The sequence below is a fragment of the Heptranchias perlo genome, chromosome 24, assembly GCF_035084215.1.
Source record: "Heptranchias perlo isolate sHepPer1 chromosome 24, sHepPer1.hap1, whole genome shotgun sequence".
In the NCBI taxonomy this organism is placed as follows: Eukaryota; Metazoa; Chordata; class Chondrichthyes; order Hexanchiformes; family Hexanchidae; genus Heptranchias; species Heptranchias perlo.
In genome coordinates this window covers 48,665,348-48,688,388 of record NC_090348.1, presented here as the reverse complement: position 1 = coordinate 48,688,388, position 23,041 = coordinate 48,665,348, and the positions used below count along the sequence as shown (strand labels likewise).

At 47.4% G+C, this 23,041-nt stretch overlaps 1 protein-coding gene across 1 annotated transcript; it reads left to right on the top strand.

Annotated features, from left to right (window-relative positions):
* The first annotated feature begins 7,172 nt into the window (after positions 1-7,172).
* Positions 7,173-20,234, top strand: LOC137341893 (C-type lectin-like). Its single transcript, XM_068005401.1, has 5 exons — positions 7,173-7,446; positions 12,038-12,222; positions 18,029-18,169; positions 18,253-18,361; positions 20,029-20,234. Exons 1-5 carry the CDS (start codon positions 7,392-7,394, stop codon positions 20,097-20,099), a joined length of 561 nt encoding a protein of 186 aa, XP_067861502.1. The 5' UTR covers positions 7,173-7,391; the 3' UTR covers positions 20,100-20,234.
* Positions 20,235-23,041: the final 2,807 nt, after the last annotated feature.

Below are 23,041 nucleotides of genomic sequence, written 5' to 3'. Positions count from 1 at the left end.
TTCTGTTCTCTTACAGGGCCTTCAGTGACCGCCCTGACGGCGGAGGGCGATTCCTCAGAGGACCTGCCGGCCTCTGAGGGGGCACCGTCACATCTGAGCGAGCCATCCACCAGCGCAGATACTCACACCTCGGTGGGTCCCCGTCCTCAGTTAGTTGGGGTCGCACATGGTGAGTCATCACACACATGTGAGCACGAGCAGACACTGGTGTCAGGGGCAGCTGTGCAGAGTCCGTGTCAGTGGGAGCACTCTTCTCCAGGCTCTGCTCAGCTGGACACAGATGCTGAACCCTGGGGGCCATCCTTTAAAAGGAGAATGATCGAGGGGCAGCAGCACATTTACGAGGTGCTGGAACAGGTGCCACGTGCACTCTCCACAATCGGGCAGAGGATGGAGGAGTCCAACTCCTGCATGAGTGGAATGGTGGCACAGGTACATGAGGGCATCTCTGAGATACTGTCACAGGGACGTGAGGGCATCTCTGAGATACTGTCACAGGGACATGAGGGCATCTCTGAGATACTGTCACAGGGACATGAGGGCATCTCTGAGATACTGTCACAGGGACATGAGGGCATCTCTGAGATACTGTCACAGGGACATGAGGGCATCTCTGAGATACTGTCACAGGGACATGAGGGAATCTCTGAGATAGTGTCACAGGGACATGAGGGCATCTCTGAGATAGTGTCACAGGGACATGAGGGAATCTCTGAGATACTGTCACAGGGACATGAGGGCATCTCTGAGATACTGTCACAGGGACATGAGGGCATCTCTGAGATACTGTCCCAGGGACATGAGGGCATCTCTGAGATAGTGTCACAGGTACATGAGGGAATCTCTGAGATACTGTCACAGGGACATGAGGGCATCTCTGAGATAGTGTCACAGGGACGTGAGGGCATCTCTGAGATAGTGTTGTGGGTAAGTGCGGGAATGTCTGCGATGGAGGGAAGGCTAGCCTCCATGGAGCTTCAAGCACGGCTCACCATTGATTCCATTGAGGCCCTGACAATGGCCCTTCGGACTCAGGGTGAGCAACATTCTGCCACCTTAAACAGGCAGGCAGATACTCTGGCACTGGCCTTACAAGGCTTCACACGTGTCCTCCAAACTGTCATCCAGCAGGGTGGTAGGAGTGATGTGGGCCTGGCCCAGGGGAGGGATGATGGCGGAAGGGGACATGGAAGTGGGGACGCCACTCAAAGCGCCCCCATGTCTCACCCGTTGCCCCCCTCTCACCCAGTACCCACAATGCTGCCTCCTCTCTGGGTGGCCGAGTCTGCCCCTGCACAGGTGCAGGTGGAGCAATCTTTGGAGGGGCCCTCACGGGCATCGAAACCCAGAGGGCGAAGGCCCAAAGCATCTAATCGGTCAGGGCATGAACGAGAGCAACCTGACACTACCTCTGCTGCAGCCTCAGGGGATGCACCACGTGGGAGTACTCGTAAACGTAAGGCGAAGGTTTTGTGAGCACAAAGGGGATGCACAAGGGTGTTTGATGGTTTGTCATGTTTTTTATTTATATTTGATTTTTGTTAATGGCACATTAAATATTATTATTGTCCCCACTACTGCCACGTCTTGGCCATTCTAGACTGGCTTGTGTAATCAGTCCCTTTCATGAGGTTCACCATGAGCACCCACACTTGATGCCACCCATGGGGTCACCCTCCAGTGGGTGTATGTGTAGTTGCACGACTATTTTGTGCAGGTGCCTGTGGTGCAGCACTGTGTTGTGGAGCTCCACGTGGCGGAGGTGGACATCGTGCCTGGCGAGGCTGGTGATGTTGTTCGTCCTCGGATGAAGTGATGAATGCAGTAATGGCGTCTCCCCCATCCTGACGGTGTGAGTTTGAGGGGGTCCGCAAAATAGGTAAATGTGTTTGCACAGCAGAGTTTAGGATATAAATTCATAATTTTGAGTGGAAAGACAAAGGTGTTGCAGTCAAAACTTTGTCTGAAGTGACAGAGTGCCCTGCTGCAATAAATGAGGTTTTCCCCCCAACTGTCAAATAATCCTGTGCATCTCCCACTGGCTGCTGGCTGAAACACGTCTGCTCCAACAGGGAGTGTTTCCCACAGCACGGGAAACACGCTGAGGATCCTTCAAAATTGCACCCCTGCCAAAATCTCCACTCAATGAGGTCTCTCAAGTACCTCAAGTATCTGACTAATTATCTAAAGCAGCATCTCGCCGGCTTTAATTGCCGGTGGGAATCCCACATTTGGGAGCTGCGCGCACCCGAACACGTCACTGGGGAACCCGGAAGTGAGCAGGTTGGAGCCGGGCTCCGATCCCGCTCCGCGATTCCGCCATTTTAGGAGCCCCCCCGCCCCCAATGTACCCGCTCGGCCATCCGAAAATCGGCCCCTGTGTCTCTCTCTCTCTCTCTCTCTGTTTCTCTATGTGTCTCTCTCTCTGTTTCTCTGTTTGTCTCCATGTATCTCTCTCTGTCTCCTTCTCTCCCTCTCTGTCTTTAAGTCTCTCTTTTTATGTATCTCGCTCTCTCTGTCTCACTCTAAATGTCTCGCTCTCTCTGTCTCTTTGTCTTTCTCTTCATCTATCTCTCTTTCTCTCCGTGTCGCTCTCTCTGTCTCTCACAGTGTGCCTCCCTCTCTCTCACAGTCTCTGTCTATCTCTCTCTCTGTCTATCTCTCTCTCAGTCTCTCTGACTCTCCAGGTGTCTCTCTCTGACTCCCTCTTTCTACCTCTCTGTCTCTCTCTCTGCCTCTCTGTCTCTCTTGCAGTTTCTCTCTCTGTCTCTCTATGTGTCTCTCTCCAAGCCTCGCTCTCTCTCAGTCTCGCTCTCTCTCTCTGTGTCTCTTTGTGTCTCTCTCTCAGTCTCGCAGTTTCTCTGTGTCTCTTTGTGTCTCTCTCTCAGTCTCGCTCTCTCTCTGTCTCTCTCGCAGTCTCTCTCTCTGTCTCCCTATGTGTGTCTCTCTCTGTCTCACTCTCTCTCTCTGTCTCTCTCTTTATGTATTTTTATTATTCATTCATGGGATGTGGGCGTCGCTGGCGAGGCTGGCATTTGTTGCCCATCCTTAATTGCCCTTGAGAAGGTGGTGGTGAGCCGCCTTCTTGAACCGCTGCAGTCCGTATGGTGAAGGTTCTCCCACAGTGCTGTTGGGAAGGGAGTTCCAGGATTTTGACCCAGTGACGATGAAGGAACGGCGATATATTTCCAAGTCGGGATGGTGTGTGACTTGGAGGGGAACGTTCAGGTGGTGTTGTTCCCATGTACCTGCTGCTCTTGTCCTTCCAGGTGGTAGAGGTCGCGGGTTTGGGAGGAGCTGTTGAAGAAGCCTTGGCGAGTTGCTGCAGTGCATCCTGTGGATGGTGCACACTGCAGCCACAGTGCGCCGGTGGTGAAGGGAGTGAATGTTTAGGGTGGTGGATGGGGTGCCAATCAAGCGGGCTGCTTTGTCCTGGATGGTGTCGAGCTTCTTGAGTGTTGTTGGAGCTGCACTCATCCAGGCAAGTGGAGAGTATTCCATCACACTCCTGACTTGTGCCTTGTAGGTGGTGGAAAGGCTTTGGGAGTATCTCTCCATGTATCACACTCGCTGTCTCTTTGTCTTTCTCTCAGTCTCTCTCTCTCTCTCTCTCTGTCTTTCTCTCTCTCTCTCTCTCGGTCTCTCTCTCTTTCTCTCTTTCTCTCTCCCGGTCTCTCTCTCAATCGCTGTCCCTCTCTGTCTCTGTCTCTCTCTCAGGCTCTCGGTCTCTCTCTCCCTCTCTCTCTCTCTCTCTCTCTCTCTTTCTCTGTCTTTCTTTCTCTCTCTCTCTGTTTCTCACTCTCTTTGTCCCCACGGAGAGTTTAAAGGTAAAGGTAAAGAAGGAAATGTGGGTAAAATGGGAATATTGGGGATTGGGATAGGAGGGGAGGCCCGAGGTGTCCTAGTGGGGTCAGTGGGAGCACTCCTGCTCCTCCTGGGCAGAAAGGAATGTGAACATTGAAAGCTAACATTTCCTGGGCCTCCTGTGCCCAGGATCGGTGCTGCTCCTCGCTTTTGCTGCTGGGTTTGAGACGGTCTGGGCCTTAGTCGGGCCCACGGTTAAAATGGCGTGCACGTCCCGATGACATCATTTGCTATTTAAATGAGGTCCCCACGCCTCTGGGACGGGTGGCCTTCCAGTGCCTGATTTGAGGTGAGTTAAAATGGAGGGCGTGGGAACGAATCGGCTCCAAACCAAATCAAAACCTGTCCACTCAAATTCCCCGCAGTTTCCTTTAACCCTTTCCACGTGCTCTCACTGTGTCGCCGTCACACTCGACTGTACAAATAACTGTTGCTTAATCCGATGAATTCTTAACCCACTGACACCACAGGGATGGCACTGCCAGCTGCAGTCAAGGTCACCTCCTCTCAACGTTTCTGCCTCCAGACCAGCATAGGGATCATCTGCATTCTCGGCCAGTTTGCTGCCCACAGATACATTAACCAGGTAACTGATACATCGTTCAGCAGGTCCTGCACCTCCATCTACTTTCACACTGAGAGGCCCCAGACCTCGTCAGAGCCTTGATCCAGGCACGGACACAAGAGCCGAGTGCCAGGGGAGAGGTGGGAGGAGCTGCTCTCAACATAGAGGCAGCACTCGACCGAGTGTGGCACCAAGGAGCCCGAGCAATACTGAGGTCAATGGGGCTCAAAGTGAAACCCCTCCAGTGACTGGAGTCACACCTGACCCAAAGGATGATGGTCATGGTTGTCAGGGACCAATCCTCGCAGCCCCAGGACATCACTGCAGGAGTTCCTCAAGGAAGCATCATCGGCCCAACCATCTTCATCTCCTTCATTAGTGACCTTCTCTCCACCATACGGTCAGGACTGGGGCTGTTCACTGATGATTGCACCTTTTCAGGGCAATAAATGCGGCCTTGTCAGCATCACCCACATCCTGAGAACAGATAAAAAAATGTGTTCCCTTCCACGATCAGGAATCGTATCTGGAATTTCAGTTCCCGTCACTCCCCTCACACAATCTATTGGACAGACCTGGTTTGCTTCAAGCCAATGACTGAAAGTTGCAACAATTCCACACCTTCTGTTTCAGAACAAGTGAGAACTGAGGAGTGAAAGAACTTTCTGTCCCGTCTCGGTCAGTTAGTCAGTGATGTCACCCTCCTCTGCTGTCACCTGTTCAGGACCATTACAGTGTGGAATTCTTACACAGCTTCACCCGCCCACTCTGCCAGCCTGGTTATGTCTTCCTGTGTTTTGATCCAGTCTCCACATTATTAACTGTACTCCCCAAATTGGTATCATCTGGAAATTTCAACACCAAATTTGAGTCAAATAATTTCTGCCTCTTCCCACTGTCGGCCAATCCGATAAACTTCCCTGAACTCCTAACCTGTGTTCTCTGTTTTGTAGCCCTCTTTCAATCCATTCTGCTACCTGGCCCCTGACTCCACACGCCCTGACCTTTGTCATGAGTCTTGTGCAGCACGTTATCGAAGGCCTTTTGGAAGTCCATGTAAACCACATCCACTGCATCGCCCTTGTCTACTCTTTCTGATGCTTCTTCAGTTGCTGCTTTCAGCCAATCCCACGAGTGCACAACAGTTGGTTCACGGGGTAATGATAAAAGCCTGAAGTTATTGTTGGTGATATTAGTGCAAGAAACGGTTAACACCTTCCCCTCTCCACAATTTTAACACAGGAGATAACCCGTTTATTGTAACTGGGTCAAGACCTCCATTACAGCAGTGAATGGTGGAGTGTGATAGGAACAGACCGAGTGTCTGTCCCACTGATATCACCAGCAGTTATTTCAGTACAAAGTGTGATGGTTACCGAGTGGGAGCATGTGGAAAGGGTTAAGTGAAGCTCGTGGAGAGTCGAGCAGACAGGTTCTCAGCTGGTTTGAGGCCCGATACAGTGGCTGAGTTTGTTTTTGCAAAGATCTTATTCCCATTGACAAGTAGAAAGGCCAAGACGGATCTTTATCTGTTGTACTAACATCAGCTGATTTGCATCAGATGTTTCCGTGTAACTCACCTCCTGCACATATTAATCCAGCTTGTTTATTTCCCCACATTAACTAATGGGATTTATTCATGATATTATTTACAGACACTCTCACTCCCTGCACCAATGTCCCACCTGTCAGTCAAGTAACAAACTTGGGATTGTTCCCAGTATTTTTAAACAACAAGTGACACTCACAGGGATTGGACTGAGGACAATGCGCAAGGAATTTGTTCAAAATATTTAAATGAAGGGACCCTGCAGAATCGGCCAGGGTCGAGGGGCTGCTCCAGATATCCTGATGGGAAAATTATCCCAATATTCCAGTAACATTTCACACTGTCTTCAGGGCCAAAGGAAAATGCACAATAATCCAAAAATACAGTCATTCTGCCTTCAGGAGAAGCTGGCACCCAACAGACACGAGCGGCAGATAACTGGTGGTGGGACACCATAGATTGAAAGTCCTACCATCGATGGGGAAGCTGTAGTTGAGCTCCCTGCTCATTCTGCTGGCCTCTGGTAGGAGTGCTGAGGCTCAGTCCCAGCCATGTCTGTCTGCACTGCCCGGCTTCGTATCCGTGAAGGTTTCTACAGCCCTTCTACAGTGACTGATTCATTTCACCAACATGACCTATTGGTTTAGGGAACGCTCTGTTCTGTCCCTGGAAAACATTGACCTGTTCCATTATCTCCTCATCTCTCCATCGCCCTTCGATCCAGCTCCTTTTTGAAAGGTGCCAATGACTCCGAATCGACCCTGTTCTCTACAAACGGGTTCCAATCTCACTGCAGCCAGTGCACAGAGGAGACCTTCCACCATGGGGAGAAATGGGGGAATAGATGGGGTTCAGATCGATTACAAAAGGGATTGGATTGGTCAGTGTAAAAATTCTCATGTCTTTGTAATTATTATCTTTTTATTTTTGGGGTCTTCACCTCAATATATTGTTCACCAAATCCGAAATGTTCTCCTCGATAATATTCATTAAATCCTAATATTATCTATACATTCACTCACAGGCTGATTAATGAGGTCAGGAACTATGACTGTACTTTCCATTTCTCACTCAGCAGGTAAAGTGACACCTTGTAAAATCTCATGTGTAACACACGGAACATTCTCATGGTTTCCAGTCCCTCCTCTTCTGAGCCGGCAGTTACTGATTGGCTAGCAGTGATTTTGACATCATTAATGGTCCAGCCAATTGGAACTGATGTCAATGGTTCCAGTGGCACAATCTGCTATATATATGTGCAGCAGCTCCTGAAACCTCATCACATTGGACAACTGGGGGAGAGGTAGGAAGGAATGGGAGCAGGAAATCCCCACCTTTACTTTGAAACCTCGACACTAATGTTCAATCTTTTTCTTGTGTTTCAGGTTGGAGGAAAGGAACTTCACTGCAGACATGATGCTGGGGACAGTTTTGCTTCTGAGTGCATTGCTCGTCAGTGATGTGGCAGGTAGGGTCAATCAAAGATGGTGTGTGAGAACAGGTTAATGATGTGAGGTGACGAGTTAGTGGAACAGCCGCTGAGTAAATTAGAGAGAAGAGAAAGGGCCGGAACCTGAAGGAATGTCGTAAAATGAGCAGCTGTCGGACTTCGATAACCTTCAATATTCCACCCAGTCTAATCCCACTCTCCCTGTCACTCCCCATACCCTTTAATATCCCACCCAGTCTAATCCGACTCTCCCCCCTCACTCCCCATACCCTTTAATATCCCACCCAGTCTAATCCCACTCTCCCCCTCACTCCCCATACCCTTTAATATCCCACCCAGTCTAATCCCACTCTCCCCCTCACTCCCCATACCCTTTAATATCCCACCCAGTCTAATCCCACTCTCCCCCCTCAATCCCCATACCCTTTAATATCCCACCCAGTCTAATCCCACTCTCCCCCTCACTCCCCATACCCTTTAATATCCCACCCAGTCTGATCCCACTCTCCCCCTCACTCCCCATACCCTTTAATATCCCACCCAGTCTAATCCCACTCTCCCCCCTCACTCCCCATACCCTTTAATATCCCACCCAGTCGAATCCCACTCTCCCCCCTCACTCCCCATACCCTTTAATATCCCACCCAGTCTCATCCCACTCTCCCCCTCACTCCCCATACCCTTTAATATCCCACCCAGTCTCATCCCACTCTCCCCCTCACTCCCCATACCCTTTAATATCCCACCCAGTCTAATCCCACTCTCCCCCTCACTCCCCATACCCTTTAATATCCCACCCAGTCTAATCCTACTCTCCCCTCTCACTCCCCATACCCTTTAATATCCCACCCAGTCTAATCACACTCTCCCCCCTCACTCCCCATACCCTTTAATATCCCACCCAGTCTAATCCCACTCTCCCCCTCACTCCCCATACCCTTTAATATCCCACCCAGTCTAATCCCACTCTCCCCCTCACTCCCCATACCCTTTAATATCCCACCCAGTCTAATCCCACTCTCCCCCCTCACTCCCCATACCCTTTAATATCCCACTCAGTCTAATCCCACTCTCCCCCTCACTCCCCGTACCCTTTAATATCCCACCCAGTCTAATCCCACTCTCCCCTCTCTCCCCATACCCTTTAATATCCCACCCAGTCTAATCCCACTCTCCCCCTCACTCCCCGTACCCTTTAATATCCCACCCAGTCTAATCCCACTCTCCCCCTCCCTCCAATAGTCTATTTATAAGCAGCTCTCCCATTCCCATTTTTGGATTTGATGGACTGTGTTTCATCACCAGTTTGTGAGAGAATTCCACATTCTCACCATCCGCTGTGGGGAAACAGGCTCTGAAATCCCATGGGCCACGATCTGGAGAGTGACGTTGGGATTGTGCCCACCAGTGCCCTCCAGGACTGACGCTGCCCCTGAGTATGGGGGTAAGTGTGAGGCCCCTCATTAATATGGGGCCAGTGGACACTGGTGTCACTGTGGGTGCATCTCTGGCCCCACACTGCCTGAAACTCGTGCACCTGCTGCCATCCAGGGGGTGTCCAGTTCCTCCTCGGGGTGTTGAGACATCGATGAGGGGAAGAGAAACAGTGTGAAGACTGATAGGGTTGAACAGCCACCCAATTAAAGGGAAGTGAGAGAGATGATCGATACTGGTATAAATTATAGGGAGGTCCTGGGAACAAACAATGTGAAACATGTCAATTGTCTTTCTATTGTGTAGATGTAAATGGTGTTGCTGGAGAATAAGGAGTTTGACCAGCTCTGTCTTCTCAAACAAAGATAACCTCGTTGACTGTTGAATTACTTTGGAACATTGGAACAGGAGTAGGCCATTCAGCCCCTCGTGCCTGCTCTGCCATTTGATAAGATCATGGCTGATCTGTGATCTAACTCCATTTACCTGCCTTTGGCCCATATCCCTTAATCCCTTTGGTTGCCAAAAAGCTATCTACCTCAGATTTAAATTTAACAATTGAGCTGGTCTCAATTGCTGTTTGCGGAAGAGAGTTCCAAACTTCTACCACCCTTTGTGTGTAGAAATGTTTTCTAATCTCGCTCCTGAAAGGTCTGGCTCTAATTTTTAGACTGTGCCCCCTACTCCTAGAATCCCCAACCAGCGGAAATAATTTCTCTCTATCCACCCCATCTGTTCCCCTTAATATCTTATAAACTTCGATCAGATCACCCCTTAACCTTTGAAACTCGAGAGAATACAACCCCAATTTGTGTAATCTCTCCTCGTAACTTAACCCTTGAAGTCCAGGTATCATTCCAGTAAACCTACGCTGCACTCCCTCCAAGGCCAATATGTCCTTCCGAAGGTGCGGTGCCCAGAACTGCTCACAGTACTCCAGGTGCAGTCTAACCAGGGTTTTGTATAGCTGCAGCATAACTTCTGCCCCCTTGTACTCTAGTCCTCTGGATATAAAGGCCAGCATTGCATTTGCCGCCTTGATTATTTTCTGCACCTGTTCATGACACTTCAATGATCGATGAACCTGAACCCCTAAGTCCCATTGGACATCCACTGTTTTTAACTTTTTACCATTTAGAAAGTACCCTGTTCTATCCTTTTTTGATCCAAAGTGGATGACCTCACATTTGTCTACATTGAATTCCATTTGCCACAGTTTTGCCCATTCACCTAATCTATCAATATCGCTTTGTAATTTTATGTTTTCATCTACACTGCTTGCAATGCCACCAATCTTTGTGTCATCGGCAAACTTAGATATGAGACTTTCTATGCCTTCATCTAAGTCGTTCATAAATATTGTGAATAATTGAGGCCCCAAGACAGATCCCTGCGGGACTCCACTAGTCACATCCTGCCAATGTGAGTACCTACCCATTATCCCTACTCTCTGTCCCCTTTCGCTCAGCCAACTTCCTAACCAAGTTTGTACTTTTCCCTCGATTCCATGGGCTTCTATCCTAGCTAACAGTCTCTTATGTGGGACCTTATCAAATACCTTCTGGAAGTCCATATAAATAACATCCATTGACATTCCCCTGTCCACTACTTTAGTCACCTCTTCAAAAAATTCAATCAGATTTGTCAGGCACGACCTACCTTTCACAAATCCATGCTGGCTCTCTCTGATTAACTGAAAATTCTCGGTGTTCAGTCACCCTATCCTTAATTATAGACTCCAGCATTTTCCCCACAACAGATGTTAGGCTGACTGGTCTATAATTCCCCGGTTTCCCCCTCTCTCCTTTCTGAAAAAGCGGAGTGACATGTGCAATTTTCCAATCTAGAGGGACAGTTCCTGAATCTAGAGAACTTTGCAGATGCCCTAACTATAATCATTCAATGTGCTAACCTACTTCCTTTAAATCCCTGGGATGGAAACCATCTGGTCCTGGGGATTTGTCACTCTTTAGTGCTATTATTTTCTTCATTACTGTTGCTTTACTTACATTAATTTTATCGAGTCCCTGTCCCCGATTCAATATTAGTTTTCTTGGGATTTCCGGCATGCTATCCTCTTTTTCGACTGTAAATACTGATGCAAAGTAATTATTCAACATATCTGCCATTTCCCCATTTTCAATGACTATATCCCCACTTTCAGTTTTTAAGGGGCCAACACTGCTCCTGACCACCCTCTTTTTCCTAATATAACTGTAAAAGTTCTTCGTATTGGTTTTGATATCCGTTGTGAGTTTCTTTTCAGACACTCTTTTTGTGGCTCTTACTATCTGTTTTGTGACCCTTTGTTGATCTTTGTATCTTTCCCATTCGCCAGGATCTGTGCCATTTTTTGCCTTTTTGTATGCCCTTTCCTTATGTCTTATACTGGGCGCCTTTGATCTTGTTACTTGATAAACAACCAACAAAGACCTTTAAACACTGCCCCCCCCCTGGGGTTATTAAACACTGGACAGGGATGCACCCCCCTGTTAACGAGTACGTGTGGTAAACAGAATACGGTCGTTTAGGGAAAGATCGATCAAGTACAGGGAAGTCACACTTCACGCGAAACAAGGACACGGTAATGTGCATAAGATCAGTGTATGAGAGGAGTGTCACACATGGTTTGAGTGAACAAAGACACTGCAATATTTGTGGGGAAATGACTGTTTGAAAACCAGTTGTGTTTGAGTGTAACACAGACGCTCAGTCTGTGTGTGTTAAAGAGGTTTCAGTGAGTGCATCCAAAGTATGAGGAAAAGGTCCATAAAAAGACCACGGTTTTGGCTGTTTGGGAGTACAGTAGTGACGGTGATGTCTCTACTGTACCCAGAGAAAGACTGGAATTAAAGAACATTCATCTCTGTTTGATTGTACTCTGTTTGTTCAATTGCTCTCCACGCTGAACTTAATAAAGGATAGACTTTCTTTTAATTGGAAGAAGACGACCGTATTCTGTTTACGACACGTATCCTTTAACCGGGGGGTGCATCACAGTCCAGGGGCTGGCAGTGTTTAAAGGGCCGATGGTAGTTGATGGGGAGCATTGGCACTGGCTTCAGATTTATCTCAAATACAAAGACTGACTCCTTGAATCAGAAATAAAGTGAAGGTTTGGGGATTGCTGTTGTGAATATTCAGTTTGTTTTAATCTAATTCTCTTTAACTGCAGCTGATGTTACTCTGAATGGAACATCGGAGAATCAGCAACAGGAGGCGGAGACTGATCAGGATCAGGACCGTGAAAAACGTGATGTCCCTGGGAGAGGATCTTGTCCCAATGGCTGGTTTTATTTTAATTATTTCTCCTCCTGTTACCGGTTTGTCCCTGACACACAAACTTGGATAGAAGCTGAGGTAAGTCCCTGGAGTCTCCATTTTAAGTTATTGTTTGTTCCTCAGTGTTTCTAAATGTGACAGGGCGCAGAGAATGAAAGAACCTTCTTGTTTGTATCTGGACAGTTCTGATTGACTCGGTGCGTTCCATCACCTGGGAAACGTGATCTACATTGTATTCTACATTAAACACTGAGGGCTCTGAACTGTGATATTGAACCTACAGACAAGGAGGGTCACAGGCCCATCGATGGACAGTGGGGAGGGTCACAATGGGTCAGAGTGTCTCTGGATTAGAAAAGAGTGAAATCAGCACTGGTCCCTGATCCTGATCACCATCCAGTGACACTTTCTGCAAAAGGTGTTGTGTGGAAGTTTGGTGGGGATAGGATTGGGTTCTGGTCTCCTGATCTTCAGATCAAAGGAGACAAGGTCCATTTCAAGGATCTGCTGTGGGGCCATTGAGAGGGCAGATCGTGTTAAAAACCCAACACTGTAACTGCTCAGCTAAGTCTTCAGACATTTTCAAAATCCATCCAGATACATCCAGTGATTGGTTAGTCTTGTTAACTGAAAACTTTCATTCAATGGTCAGTAATGTCTCCCCATGTCATTTCATTTGCTCCCTTCCTATTGGGCAATGTTCATCACATGCACAAAGTCTGAGCCAAGACTGGTGGTCAGGGGAGGGTCGGTGGAGGTGGGGTTACTGTGTTCCCGATCTGGAGAGACTGGGCTGTCGCCTCAAAATTTCTTGCATAAAAAGGGTCTCCCCTCTTCACAGGCCCAGACCACATCCCCGCCCCCCTCCCCTTCCCATCTACCACTCAGCAGCCTCCTGCACCTGCTTTCACCAGATGGGTTACTGCTACTCTGGCAGGCCTCAGAGACTGAGAATGTGGCAACTCCTGACGCCCAGGGTCCAGGGCTCAAGGGCAAGATTGAGACCCTGTATATCCGGGTCCCAGACAAATTTGCACCCTCTGAAGTTGCAGCAGGAGTGTGCTGGAAGGGCTGCAGGGTTCCGGCCCGAGGCCTTTAAAGGTTCTCCAATTGTCCTCCAGTGAGGTGTTGTTCGAAACACCATTCTCCACACTCCCAAGTCGATTGGCTGAAGCTGTTCCCTCATTTATTTGAAGCTGGCCCTTCCTGGCTCCTGATATTTCTGAATTCTAGCTCATTCCACCCTTGACCATTCTGTGGTCCCAATTCCTCCAATCGTGCCTCAGCCTTTGTTTGCTGTGTGTGCCTGGGTCATTTACCATTTACCAAATCAAGTTATTCACCGCCTCTTGTGTCTTCCCTGACACAATGAAATCCTCATGTCTCCATTTCCCAACTTGACTCCAAACTACATGGCGATTTCCAATTGATATTTACAACAACAACTTGTGTTCATACAGTGCCTTAACGTCGTAAAACATTTCAGGGCACTTCACAGGAGCGATTATCAGACTAAATTTGACACCGAGCCACATAAGGAGATATTAAGACAAGTGACCAATAGCTTGGTCACAGAGGTAGGTTTTAAGGAGCGTCTTAAAGGAGGAGAGAGAGGCGGAGAGGTTTAGAGAGGAATTCCCGAGCTTCGGGCCGAGGCATCTGAAGGCACGGCCGCCAATGGTGGAGCGATGGAAATTAGGGTTACGCAAGAGGCCAGAATTGGAGGAGTTCAGAGATCTTGGAGGATTGTAGGGCTGGAGGAGGTTAGAGATAGGGTGGGGCAAGGGCCATGGAGGGGTTTGAAAACAAGGGTTAGAATTTTAAATCCAAGGTGTTCCTGAACCGGGAATCAATGTCGGTGCGTGAACACAGGGGAGATGGGTGGAACATAGGAACAAGAAGAGGCCATTCTGCCCCTCGAGCCAGTTCTGCCATTCAATCAAAGACTGGCAGGCAAACCTGCAATTGAACAGTGGGCGGCCTTTAAAGAGGAGATTGTTCGGGTACAGTCTCGGCAAATTCCCACGAGGCAGAAAGGTAGGGCAACTAAAGCCAGAGCTCCATGGATGACAAAGGAGTAAAATGAAGTGGAAAAAAGGTGCATATGACCGATGTCAGATTGATAACTCAAGTGAGAACAGGCTGAATATAGAAAGTTCAGAGGGAAAGTGGAAAAAGAGGGATGAGAGAGAGTATGAGAATAGACTGGCGAACAACATAAAAGGGAATCCAAAAGTCGTCTTGAGACATGTAAGAGGAGGGATGGGGTCAATTAGGGACCATAAAGGAGATCTGCTCATGGAGGCAGAGGGCATGGCCGAGGTACTAAATGAGTCTTTACCAAGGAAGAAGATGCTGCCAGAGTCTCAGTAAAGGAAGATGTAGTTGAGATACTGGATGGGCTAAAAATTGATAGAGGAGGTACTGGAAAGGCTGCTGTACTTAAAGTAGAGAAGTCACCTGGTCCGGATGGGATGCATCCTGGATTGCTGAGGGGAGTAAGGGGGGGAAATTGCGGAGGTACTGGCCATAATCTTCCAAACATCCGTAGATACGGGGGTGGTGCCAGAGGACTGGAGAATTGCAAATGTTACACCCTTGTCCATAAAAAGGTGTAAGGATAAACCCAGCAACGACAGGCCAGTTAGTTTAACCTCGGTGGTGGGGAAACTTTCAGAAATGATAATCTGGGACAGAATTAAGTCACTTGAGTGTGGATTGATTAGGGAAAGCCAGCACGGATTTGTTAAAGGCAAAACGGTTTTATCCAATTTGGTAGAGTTTTTTGATGAGGTAACAGATTGGGTCGATGAGGGCAATGCAGTTGATGTGGTGTATATGGACTTTCAAAAGGTTTTTGGTGAAGTGCCACATGGGAGGCTTGTCATCAAGATTGTGGCCCATGGAATAAAGGGGGCAGTAGCAACATGGATACAGAATTAGCTAAGGGACAGGAAACAGAGAGTAGTGGTGACCGGTTGTTTTTTGGACTGGAGTGAGGTGTCCAGTGGTGTTCCCCAGGGGTCGGTGCTGGGACCACTGTTTCTCTTGATATGTTAATGACTTGGACTTGAGTGTACAGGGCACAATTTCAAAATTTGCAGCTGACACAAAACTTGGAAGTGCAGTGAACAGTGAGGAGGATAGAGATAGACTTCAAGAGGATATAGACACACTGGTGGAATGGGCGGACACGTGGCAGATGAAGTTAACGCAGTTCAATGCAAAGTGATACATTTCGGGAGGAAGAATGAGGAGAGGCAATATAAACTAGAGGGCACAATTCTAAAAGGGGTACAGGAACAGAGATCTGGGGGTATATGTTCACAAATCATTGAAGGTGGCAGGGCAGGTTGAGAAAGCAGTTAAAAAAGCATACGGGATAATGGGCTTTATAAATAGAGGCATAGAGTACAAAAGGATGGATGTTATGATGAACCTTTATAAAACACTGGTTCGGCCACAATTGGAATATTGTGTCCAGTTCTGGGCACTGCACTTTAGGAAAGATGTGAAGGCCTGAGAGAGGGTGCAGAAGAGATTTACTACAATGTTTCCAGGGATGAGGGACTTTATGTACGTGGATAGACTGGAGAAGCTGGGGTTGTTCTCCTTGGAACAGAGACGGTTGTGAGGAGATTTGATGAGATATTCAAAATCATGAAGGGTCCAGACAGAGTAGATAGAGACAAACTGTTCCCATTGGCGGAAGGGTCAAGAACCAGAGGACATAGATTTAAGGTGATTGGTTCTTTTACCAAAAGTGACATGAGGACAAACGTTTTTACACAGTGAGTGGTTAGGATCTGGAATGCGCTGCCCGAGGGGGTGGTGGAGGCAGATTCAATCATGGCCTTCAAAAGGGAACTGGATAAGTACTTGAAAGTAAAACATTTGTAGGACTATGGGGATAGGGCGGGGGAGTGGGACTAGATGGATTGCTCGCGCATAGAGCTGGCGGGGCCAAGGTCACTGATATCGGGGGGAGGGTCTCGGCCATCGGGGGGGGGAATCGGCTGATCGCGGCAGGTGGTCTTGTTGGGTCTGGGGGAAACACTCCTGCTCCTCTGGGCCCACAAGCAGTGCAATAAAGACCCTCACTCACCTCATGATCCAGGCCTCCTCGCCTCTTTCACTCGAGATTCTCGAGCCCCGGGAAACCCCCACTGGAAACATGAAATTTAAAGTTAGGTCAAATTCAATTTAACTTCTACTAATGATGTTAATTGCCCCACTAACGACCCACTCACTGGCACTAATTAGGGACGTGACCTTGGCTGGTACTTTGGGCGCACACATCCCAACGTGCCCACGTTAAACCCGGTTGTGGGCGTGTTTGAACCAGGTTGGGGTCGCGATCAAAACACCAGCGGTTTTCACCTCCCACCCGCCCCCAATCCAACCGTTCTTGGGGATTAAAATTCCCCCCACTGGTCACATGCTGCCAGTTCGAGTACATGCCCATTACCCCGACTCTCTCTCTCCTTCCTCCAAACCAATTCCCTCCCCATGTCAAGAAGTTGCCTCCAATTCCATGCGCTCTCATTTTAGTTAAGCCTCTTATGTGGAACCTTATCGAATGCCTTCTGGATGTCCATATAAATAACATCCATCGACACTTCCTTATCCACCACGTTCGTTCCCCTCAAAAAATGGAACTAGTTTCGTCAGACATGTCTCATCCGTTACAAATCCATGCTGGCTCTCTCTCTGATCAGTTCATATTTGTCCAAGTGTCCGTCACTCTGTCCCTAATAACAGAATCTAGTCACATCGCCCGTCTCTGCCCCTGCCTCAACTCATCTGCTGCTGAAACCTTGCCTCTGTTACCTCCAGACTCAACTGTTGCAATGCTCTCCTGGGTGAACAGGACTTGGTGCGAGTTAGGAAATGGGCAGCAGAGTTTTGGATGAGCTGAAGTTTACAAAGGGTCCAAGATGGAAAGGCCGGCCAGGAGAGCATTGGAATAGTCGAGTCTGGAGGTTAAATGAAGGCATGGATGAGGGTTTCAGCAACAGATGAGCTGAGGCAGGGGCGGAGAAGGGTGATGTTACGGAGGTGGAAGTAGGCGGTCATTGTAGTGGAGATGATATCGTGTTGGGAGCTCGACTCGGGGTCAAATAGAAGGCCAAGGTTGTGAACGGTCTGGTTCAGCCTCAGACAGTGGCCAGGGAGAGGGATGGAGTCGGTGGCGAGGGAATGGAGTTTGTGGCGAGGACCAAAGACAATGACTTCGGTCTTCCCAATATTAAATTGGAGGGAATTTCTGCTCATCCAATACTGGATGTCGGACAAGCAGTGTGACAAATCAGAGGCAGAGGAGAGGTTGAGAGAGGTGGTGGTGAGGTAGAGCTGGGTGTCGTCAGCGTCCATGTGGAACCTGACGCGTGTTTTCGGATGGTTTCGTTGATTGAAGTTCCCCTTTAGAATGACCTTCCAGTTTTCACACACCTTTCAATCTGTGGTCAAACCCTAATGTTCATTTGTTGTTTTCACATTCGAGGTCAAACCAGAGCAGCTCATTGGGTAACTTTTCACCTCCCACTGCATCAACTTGTTAATTCCCTCTGTGACCCTGAGATGAAGCCACAATCTCCAGATAGTAATTCTATCTGAACTAAATTAAACTGGAGATACACACTTAGAAATATTAGCAGTGGTCTGTCGTTCTGATCAATCTGATAGTGTCGACATTGTCACTTTACAGTGACGTGGACTGCAGTGGCCGTCAACATCTGTATTGACAGCAGCTGGATGGATAAAAGTTGGGGAGAACAGGAGAATCAACTCCAGCGACCCTGCAGAACGTTCTAGAACAGAACTGAATACAGTCAATGTGAAATGATGATAAACAACAAATGTTATGTTTTGTTTTTATTTAAAGCTGTTCTGCCAACAACTGGCTACAGACGGCCATCTTGCCTCCATCCATTGGCAAGAACAGAATCATTTCATTGCACAGCTGTTAAAGGCAGAACAACAATCAAATAATCGTGTTTGGATTGGTTTGAGTGACCGCCACAAGGTAATGTTCTGAGTTACTATATCATAAATTGTTCATTGGAGCAGGAATACACATTTATAAATGATATTATTTCTCTCCCACAGGAAAGGACTTTTCTTTGGACTGATGGATCTTTATCAGATTTCACAAACTGGCATCAGGGTGAGCCCAATAATGATAGAGGACGAGAGAACTGTGTGGAAATTCATTCAGGTAAGTTGATATTGAAACGTGTGATAGAAATGGTATTTAATGGGAAATTAATCCAAACAAATGGATTGATGTGAGACTCAGTGTGGGTGATTTTTAGACTTTGACAGCACTGGACTTCCTGACCCTTTTTGCAGCAATTTGCAGCCAACTTCCAGCTCAAGCTGTTTAATGGAGGGACGTACACTGGGTGTAAACACTGGAGAGAGAGGGACGTACACTGGGTGTAAACACTGGAGAGAGAGGGACGTACACTGGGTGTGAACACTGGAGAGAGAGGGACGTACACTGGGTGTGAACACTGGAGAGAGAGGGATGTACACTGGGTGTGAACACTGCCGATACAGGGACGTACACTGGGTGTGAACACTGCCGATACAGGGACGTACACTGGGTGTGACACTGCCGACACAGGGACGTACACTGGGTGTGAACACTGGAGAGAGAGGGACGTACACTGGGTGTGAACACTGCCGATACAGGGACGTACACTGGGTGTGAACACTGCCGACACAGGGACGTACACTGGGTGTAAACTCTACACTGTCTCTTCCTGCTCAACTGTCCATCTGTGTGGATCCTGCAGTGATGAGGCCATACCGAGGCGGGCCTTATAACTGGCCCACATTTAATGAGTTGGTCCTGACATGTGTCAGGCTGGAGCCGTGCTCCCAGTGGCAGGACTCCATTCTGATTTTCAGGGAATGTTGTGTAAACACACTCAAGCTTCCCGCATCCGCCCCTCACTTTACTGATGCTGGAAACGTCCCCCCTCCCCCCTCGTTCCACAGCGGGTTCATGTCCCAGAGTTAAAATGTTGTAATTGGTTCCAGAAATCCCAGACTTTGCTCCAATCGTGTGCAGTGGGGGAGGTGAGTGTTTAGGGCTGGGGGTGAGGACTTCCTGTCCATCCCACACTGGGAAATCCAGCCCAGGGTGTGCTCCACACCTTCAGTCAGGAACTGTCCAAAACCCCCACTGAATATTGTAAGGTTTGTGGATTTCAGTGAGGCGCTCACTGACTGACTGTACACGGCATCAGAACAGGAAGTGGCTCATTTTCTTCACAAGGTGAACTGATGGGTGAAGAGACTGGTAAAATTAATGGATCACAGACACTGACTCACAGATTGATCCATTGCTAATATTTCTGACGAAATAGAAAGGCTGAAAGAAGTCAGTTCCGTGGAGAGACTGGAGAAACTGGGATTGTTCTCCTTCCAGCAGAGAAGGTTAAGGAGAGATTTAATAGTGGGGCTCAAAATCATGAGTTTTGACAGAGTAAATATGGAGAAACTGTTTCCAGTGGCAGGAGGGTCAGTAAACAGAGGACACAGATTTAAGATAATCGGGAAAAGAACCAGAGGGGAGATGAGGAGGAAAAAAATGTTGGGCGGCAAGTTGTTCTGATCTGGAATGTGCTGCCTGAGGGGAGGAAGCAGATTCAATAATTACTTTCAAAAGGGATTTGGATAAATATTTGAAGAGACAAAATTAGCCGGGCTCTGAGGAATGGGACTGATTGGAAAGTTCCTTCAAAGAGCCAGAACAAGGATGATGGGCCGAATAGCCTCCTTCTGTGCTTTATCATCTCGGATTGTATGAAATAATTACACAAACAGCAGCCTGATTCACCAATGGGTAAAGGTCGAAATCAATTCTTTTTTCAGATAAATGGAATGATGTGCCCTGTGCATGCAAATTTCCCTTCATTTGCTCCTACAAACCGCACGACTGGTAGAAGAATCCAGCGATGCTCCAAGGATCCTTTCCCGGAGTGGATTCAGATCCTCGATTTGTTTGTAGCCGCACTCACTGCCTGTGGTGATTGTACTGACTCAGTCTGTTAACCAATAATAAAGGTAATTGCATCATGGGCTGTGTTTGATGCTGTGAGTCTAGTTTATAGGAGCCCTCCTGACCCACTGGACCCTCTCCCCACCTCTTCATTCAATACTGCATTAGGGAGAAGGCCACACAGACTTTATAAAATTAACTTTCAGTATATGAACCTTTTGGTTTGAAAAAGACAAACTTTAAAGGGATGAGATGGAATTAATGGGGAAATATCACTGAGAGGAATCTGTCGATGGAAATTGGAACTGATTGAAAGCTGCACGAATGGAGAGTATGGAAGATAAATATATCCTCCCAAAAATAACGAAAGTCCCCGGAATGAGGCAACGGGACAATAAAATGGGAAGAAAGATCATCAAACGGTGCAGGACTGCAGGGAAAAGGGGCTCTGGGAGGAGAGGAATTTCCTCAAACAGATTAAATGGTAGAGATGAGGACAGCAAAAGATGTGAAGAATAACAACATTCTACCAGTGTTCCCCACAGTGAGAATAGATTCAAGGTGCTGCCAAAACACACACTGCCTGGAAATGTCACTCTTGCTTCCTGTCACACAATTCCTGTCACGCTTCAATTTCCTGTTTATTACACTGAGCCGTGATGCAGTTTTCCTGGCTGAAAACTAGGTGGCGCTGTAGTGTTCATTATACTCATCCCTGATTGGCTGACTGGGTCATAAGAACATCAGAAATAGGAGCAGGAGTGGGCCAATCGGCCCCTCGAGCCTGCTCCGCCATTCAATAAGATCATGGCTGATCTGATCCTAACCTCAAATCTAAATTCATGTCCAATTTCCTGCCCGCTCCCCGTAACCCCGAATTCCCTTGACTTCTATGAAACTGTCGATTTCTGTTTTAAATTTATCTAATGATGTAGCTTCCACAGCTTCCTGGGGCAGCAAATTCCACAGACCTACTACCCTCTGAGTGAAGAAGTTTCTCCTCATCTCAGTTTTGAAAGAGCAGCCCCTTATTCTAAGATTATGCCCCCGAGTTCTAGTTTCACCCATCCTTGGGAACATCCTTACCACATCCACCCGATCAAGCCCCTTCACAATCTTATCTTTCAATAATATCGCCTCTCATTCTTCTGAACTCCAATGAGTAGAGTCCCAATCTACTCAACCTCTCCTCATATGTCCACCCCCTCATCCCCGGGATTGACCGAGTGAACCTTCTTTGTACTGCCTCGAGAGCAAGTATGTATTTTCTTAAGTATGGAGACCAAAACTGTGTGCAGTATTCCAGGTGCGGTCTCACCAATACCTTATATAACTGCAGCAATACCTCCCTGTTTTTATATTCTATCCTCCTAGCAATAAAAGCCAACATTCTGTTGGCCTTCTTGATCACCTGCTGCACCTGCATACTAACCTTTTGATTTTCTTGCACTCGGACCCCCAGATTCCTTTGTACTGCAGTACTTTCCAGTTTCTCGCCATTAAGATAATCACTTGCTCTCTGATTTTTCCTGCCAAAGTGCATAACCTCACATTTTCCAATATTGTATTGCATCTGCCAAATCTCCGCCCACTCACCCAGCCTGTCTATATCCCCTTGTAGGTTTTTTATGTCCTCCTCACTCTCTACTTGCCCTCCCATCTTTGTATCATCTGCAAACTTTGATATGTTACACTTGGTCCCCTCCTCCAAATCATTTTTATAGACTGTAAAGAGTTGGGGACCCAGCACCGACCCCTGCGGAACACCACTGGCTACTGGTTGCCAGTCCGAGAATGAACCATTTATCCCAACTCTCTGCTTCCTGTTAGATAACCAATCCTCCACCCATGCCAGAATATTACCCTCAATCCAGTGATTCTTTATCTTGAGCAATAATCTTTCATGTGGCATCTTGTCGAATGCCTTCTGGAAGTCGAAATACACTACGTCCACTGGTTCCCCTTTATCCACCCTGTACGTTATGTCTTCAAAGTACTCAAGCATATTTGTCAGACATGACTTCCCCTTCGTCCTATTAAATTCAAAATTTTCCCCACCACAGATGTTAGGCTACCTGGTCTATAATTTCCAGCCTTCTGCCTACTACCCTTTTTAAATAAGGCTGTTACATTCGCAGTTTTCCAATCTGCCGGGACCTTTGCCGAGTCCAGAGAATTTTGGAAATTTTTTACCAAAGCATCCACAATCCCTACTGCCGCTTCCCTCAAGACCCTCGGATGTAAGCCATCAGGTCCAGGGGATTTATCCGCCTTGAGTCCCATTAATTTACTGAGTACCAATTCCTCAGTGATTTTAATTGTATTTAGCTCCTCCCCCCCCAGAGCCCCCTGTTTGTCCAGTGTTGGGATATTCTTAGTGTCCTCTACCGTAAAGACTGAAACAAAATATTTGTTCAGCATTTTTGCCATCTCCATGTTTCCCACCATTAATTTCCCGATCTCATCCTCTCAGGGACCTACGTTTGCCTTAGCCACCCTTTTACTTTTTATATAATTGTAGAAACTCTTGCTATCTGTTTTTATATTTTTTGCTAATTTATTTTCATAATCTATCTTCCCTTTCTTAATCAATCCTTTCGTTACTTTTTCCTGTCTTTTGAAGACTTCCCAATCTCCTATCCTCCCACTAAGTTTGGCTCCCTTATATGTCCTTGTTTTTAGTCGGATACTATCCTTAATTTCTTTACTTAGCCATGGATGGCTGTCAATTCTTTTACACCCTTTTTTCCTCAGTAGAATATATATTTTTTGAAAGTTGCAAAATAACTCCTTAAATGAACACTGCTGCTCATGTACCATCTTACCCTTTAATCTATTTTCCCAGTCCACTTTAATCAATTCCGCTCTCATAACATCATAGTCTCC